At 44.0% G+C, this 6000-nt stretch overlaps 1 protein-coding gene across 1 annotated transcript in view; it reads left to right on the top strand.

Moving 5' to 3' along the window:
* The first annotated feature begins 350 nt into the window (after positions 1 to 350).
* MEGF6 (multiple EGF like domains 6) overlaps positions 351 to 6000 on the top strand; it is a 224544-nt gene continuing 218894 nt past the window's right edge. The window contains exon 1 of the mRNA XM_075839401.1: positions 351 to 1161. Coding sequence (XP_075695516.1) covers positions 1022 to 1161 — 140 coding nt within the window. The 5' untranslated portion in view covers positions 351 to 1021. The remainder of the gene's footprint in view (positions 1162 to 6000) is intronic.

Genomic DNA, 6000 nt, shown 5'->3' with positions numbered 1-6000 from the left:
TTGTTTGTACATCTGTGGTTTTTATCTGCAGTCCTATCAATGATAACAGATAACATGGTGATATCGTACCACATAGTGCCAAATGACAAACTCAGCCCTGCTACATCTGTAACTGGGTTTAGGCAAACTATAGCCTTACAAGTACCGGCGTACCCTTCCCATATGACCTATGTCTGCACATTCGTCCCCACTGCCGCTGTAGAACAACAAGTCCCATCATATCTAGTCCATCACTGCCCCCCCCCTTTGCTCCGCTATTAACTTGGTGTCTCCCCAGAGGACGGTGATAAAGGTGTGGAAGCGAGAAGACAGCGCAGTCTATAATTTCCACTGTTCATCTCGCCGAGGGAAACAATCAGATGTAGGACGCACACTCCCGAGGCTCCGGGAACATTCACCGGCTCCCTGGATCCCTGAGCTGCAGGTATGGATAAAAGAATCCACCGAGAATATTTCCTCCATCTACAAGATGAACGGAGACCCGGAGACTAAGCCAAGGCGCGGTGAGGAGGGGGATCAGACTATGTCACCAACATCTACAAGAGCCAAATACATCTATTCATTGATTGAAGGCAATTCTAAGGGGAGAAGACTGTAAAGGGGAACATCTTTTGTAATTTGTCCAGAGGGAGGCGACCTGTCTGCACAATCCCCTCCTCTGCTTGCTTACAGGCTCCTGTTGGAGTAAAGGGAAGGGGGGTCTACTGTGCTTATTGGAATGAGAAGCTGGATAACTTGTACATCTCCAAAATCCACACCACCGCCGCTGCCGCCACTACCACCTCCTTCAGGAAGGACCTCCTAAAAATAATACCCACCCACCCCTGTGGATCTAATGCAAATATTAGAAACATCTGTCTGGGCTCATTCTGCTAACTGGTAACTTTACAGAATGGAGGCAAAGACCCAGATCCTGGACTCTGCCCTGTCCTGGGGAAGATAATGTGGCGGTGACCTGATTGCAAACCCTCCAAGAAATCTGCAACCCATCACCTCCACATTCCGGGGGGAAATAAGAAGAATGGATTCATTTGCAAGACAGGGAAAGTGGCTCGTGCTCCCGGCTGTGCTGCCGCCGCTGCACATGTTGGGATTGTTGCTGATGTTTGGTACAGTGGAGAGGTGTTCAGCAACAGATGGGACCAGGCTGCAGTCCTATATGTAAGTAGGTTTATGGAAGGAGATTAAAATGTTGAATGGAGATGTAGCAGAGCTGAGTTTGTCATTTTTAGCAGAAGTCTGCAAATTGGCACCGAGCATCTTGACACCATGATGTGTTATGGATGTAGCAGAGCTGCGTTCGGGAACTTATAAGTGTCATCTTGATATCACATTGTGCTATAGATGTAGAGCTTGACATTTGTCACAAGTCATAGTAACATCACAATAGACTATCGATGTAGCAGAGCTGACTATATAATATGTAATATCAGATTATATTACACATCTGCCAGGACTGAGTTTGTCACTTGTCACAAGTCATAGTAACATCACAATACACTATCGATGTAGCAGAGCTGACTATATAATATGTAATATCAGATTATATTACACATCTGCCAGGACTGAGTTTGTCACTTGTCACAAGTCATAGTAACATCACAATACACTATCGATGTAGCAGAGGTGACTATGTAATGATATGCCATGATATCAGTTATGTGGAAGATCTAGCAGGACTGAGTTTCACTTGTCAAGTCCTAGTAACATCACAACGGACTACCGATGTAGCAGAGCTGACTAAAATTGCACAAGTCATCTTGATACCACAATGTATTACACGGGTAGAATTGCTGAGTTTGTGAATTGACACAAGTCATCTTGATATTACAATGTGTTAGAAATGTAGCAGAGCTGAGGTATTTGCCACCCTCATTACAATATGACCGTATGTTGTCGGTGGTTTCTCATAGGACTGCAGGTGAACCTACTGTATTATTATTTTTACTCTGGGAGTAATCACAGTGCACCAAAAAAATAAAAGTGAAATACCACTTTAGCTCTGCTACATCTGTACTTGTTGTCTTTGATTTATCTTTAGGATTGTAGCCAAACCTACTAGCTTATGACCAGCTCAGTTCTGCTACATTACATCTTTATTTGTGGCGTTTGCATAGGACTGCAGGTAAATCTTCTGCAATACCTTTCTTTAGAGAGTTCTCACCATGCACAACCAATGTGAGTCCAATGACAAAATCAGCTCTACTACATCTGCAGATCATAATATAGAGTTGCCTTGTGTCAGGATGATATTAATGTGTCTTTTGCGCTGTATTCTGCCCCTGCTGCTGGATACACCTTGTCTGCTGTTTGATAAATGATTTCCTTTTTTCTGGAGACAATGGTTAGCGCTCGTCTCTGTCTAGTAAAATGTGCGGCGAGTTCTTGGAGGAGAATCCTTTGTAGTGAGCAGAGAATTCTCCTGAGCCCCTGAGCAGTGGGGAAGGTGGAATATTTTACTGGGTAATAGACAGATGCAGGGAACTTCACCTTAGGCTGTCTGGGAGATTGGATTACCACTTGCTTACATTCAGGCCTTGTGATTGCATAGAAAATGCTCGCAATGACAACATACACACGTTCCAGCACTAGCTCATACACACGACACCTACGATGTAGCGGTGCTGAGATTGTCCGATGTAGCGGCGCTGAGATTGTCCGATGTAGCGGCGCTGAGATTGTCCGATGTAGCGGCGCTGAGATTGTCCGATGTAGCGGCGCTGAGATTGTCCGTTGTAGCGGCGCTGAGATTGTCCGTTGTAGCGGCGCTGAGATTGTCCGGTGTAGCGGCGCTGAGATTGTCCGGTGTAGCGGCGCTGAGATTGTCCGGTGTAGCGGCGCTGAGTTTGTCCGATGTAGCGGTGTCGGGTTTGTTGATACCTTGATATTGGACTCTATACGGCACTGCAAGTAAATGTACAGCGTTATCTTAATTCAGTGAGTTGTCCCTATGCCAAATGACAGATTCAGCTCTGCTATATCTGGAAACCCCTTAGAACATAGGCAAAAGACAAAGGGTGGTCATATATTTAAAAAAAACAAAAACCCTAAAATAAGTAAACCCTACATAAAATTTTAGGAAATTCCTTCAATAAAAATTCCCTTATTGGAAAGAGACCAATAGTAATAGGGGATCCCATGTAGCCCCGGGTTGTTGTTAGATGACTCTGCCAGGTAATGGGGGCAATGATGGGGTTAACATTACATTGGGAAATTACTATTTAAGCAATTACCTAATATTTGTGAAAAGTTCACCAATGATGGTAGTCGTCTTGTGGAGTCTACACCACTGCTGATGAACTACATGTGCACTGGAACTTGTAGTTCTACAACAGCTGCTGAGCGCTAAAACAAACCTAGAATGGCCTAGTGGCCAAAAGTGGTACTGCAGTTTACTTTCAGGGTCAGTTCTCCCCTTTAACATTCACATTGACTTTTTCTTTCACTGCCCGCAGTGATGTAGGTGTACATAGAATCCATAATAAGTCCCCTTATAGACCATAAAGGGCTACATCTCTATAGGGGGTTCTGACATAGTCAATAGTAAGTAGCAATTTTCGCACCATTGTGAATCAGTATATTAGTCAGAGCCAAGAAAAGCTAAGGTCTAGCTAGGACTCCTTATTTAGGGACTCTGGGGTTACCAGGTCCAGGACCACCACAGTTTTAATCTTCCGACATGGATAAATATCATTTCAGACGATTCTGAAATTGAAGGACCCCTTTAAGTTCTTGCCATCCTATCAATACCCGGCACCAATACATCAGTAAATAGCGGACATTCTAAAAATGATAAATACAACAGAGTACAATATAACGAGCCCACAAGAGCTCACAATCTACAGTACACCGTATTTAAAATCATATCAAGCAAAATTCATAGGAAACTATATATACTGTGCCGGCCTCCAACTGAAAAGGACAAAAGGGAGGAGCTTCCAGTCACCTGCTCTAGGCCAATCAGCTCTGTTGTGATTTTTCTCAGTAATGCTGATTGGATGAGAGCAGCTGACTGACAGGGTCCTCCTCACAATGCCCCTCCCTCATGTCCTCTCCAGTTGGATGCTGGCACTGTATACAGCCTCTCTGGACAGTAGCGCTTTAAAAGTGTGTCAGATTTTCAGTAACAGAAATCTCCCGCCATGCCAAAGGGGAGACCCTTCATTCTGGAAATCAGTCATTGCCTTCTCGCATAACTGACCTATCGAGAGATAATTTTGACAGGATTTCCCCTTTTAAATTTCCCTGTTTTCTTATGATATAAAACATTCCTTACAGGTTGTACCTTTGGGATTCTGTAGCTTTTGCTGCTGCTTCTACTCACTGAGTGCTCGCAGTGTGTATGATCCCTAGGTGACATGCGGCTTATACCGATCCTTCCGCACACTTCACACCTAGAGCTGCTAGTGATTACGTCCTGCAGGATGACTTGTACCCGGTCGTGTTCTCGAACAGGACAAAGAACAATCACTGATAACGCCAGTCACTGCCGGGGGAAGTCTGAAAGAGATGTCTGGTTCCTGGATACATTTAGAAAATTGCAGGGGCATAGATATAGGGCAGGCAGAGGTAGCCGTTACACATGGGCCCTAGTGCCTGATGGGGCCCAATGACACCTCTACCACATAGGGGGAACATCGGTACTCAGAGGCGTGCTCCTGGACCCGGATGCCAAATCTGTAATCGGACCCCAACTCTCTCACATCTATAATAGTACTCATGCTTTCAGGGGTGGGCTGATGCTTATACACAGTAGCCAATCTGAACAAGCAGAGCTGCAGTGTAAAGCATGGGAGTATGAGCCTCTGATGAGACAAGGGATTTCAGGCTACCACAGACTCCAATAGACAATGCAGCTAAGCCGTAGTCTCTGATAATCACAGAGCAGAAGTAAACGACAGCCACAAAAATCTCTGGACCGATTTAGGCTCCGTTCACACGTGCATTAGGAGCCTCCGATGAGGGTTATTACGTTTTTTTTTTTTTTTTTTTTTTTTTTTTACAGCAAGAAATGCGCAGTAGGTAGAGCCCAAATATGGGATCAGTCACAGCGTCATGGCCAAACAGAATCCACGGGGCTAGTGTGAACAGAGACTAAGATAAGCGGGGCTGGAGGGATCTGGCAGCTGCTCATCTTCCATCTCCTCCTCCATAACAACAACATAGACAACCGAGCTCGTTTATGGAGAATAAATTATAAAAATTGTTGGCCGAAGATTATTTTATCTTCTTAGTGCCCCTCGTACTTCGAGATGACTGGTATGCAAGTGTGTAAAGGAGCCGAGGGAAAGTAAACAGCAATAATGTAAATAAAAAAAGATAAAAAACAAATATATAAAAAGAATAATAATAATAAAAATGAGCGATTTCAAAAATATGAAACAAAACGAAATAAAAAATTGTTACATTTTGTCCGTGTTTTGGGGGAGATTTGGGGTACTTTGTCCGGCGAGCGGTCTCTGTGTTTCCTCTGCTGAGATCATGGATTAGGCTTTATAGTGACCATGTTCTTTGTGAAGTGGCTTTGATCTATTCCGTTCAGACGATCGCGCTCTATTAGTCATCTCGCTGTGAAATTTGGTTCTATCCTGTGGGACAAGCGGAGGGTTATGGGCAGCGCTGAGTAATTTATCTCTCAGAAACACAAGTTTCTCTCAATTACTTCTCTGCTAAATGTTACCGATTGATATAGGAATATTTTTCTTTCCAATTGTGCTTTAATTTTAATTAGAATTCCATTGGAATAAGTTCTGTGTCCATGACATCATCATTAGTGAGAACCGGGTATCAGGACACTCCCTTTATTTCAGCACACTGATGAGGACTCTTATAGGGGTTCTCTGCTTTAGACAACCCCCTTTTTTTAGAAGTGTCCCCAAATTTTATGCAGATCACGGGGGTCGTGCTGCATTGCAATTGGCTGTAATCTGTAGAAACCCAGCAATAAGTGTTTAGTTGCCCTGCAGCGCCACCACAGGAGAAATAAAGCATTACAACTTG

Source organism: Rhinoderma darwinii, chromosome 10, assembly GCF_050947455.1.
Source record: "Rhinoderma darwinii isolate aRhiDar2 chromosome 10, aRhiDar2.hap1, whole genome shotgun sequence".
NCBI classification, from domain to species: Eukaryota; Metazoa; Chordata; class Amphibia; order Anura; family Rhinodermatidae; genus Rhinoderma; species Rhinoderma darwinii.
Note: the sequence above shows the minus strand (reverse complement) of the source record. Positions and strands in the feature narration are given on the sequence as shown.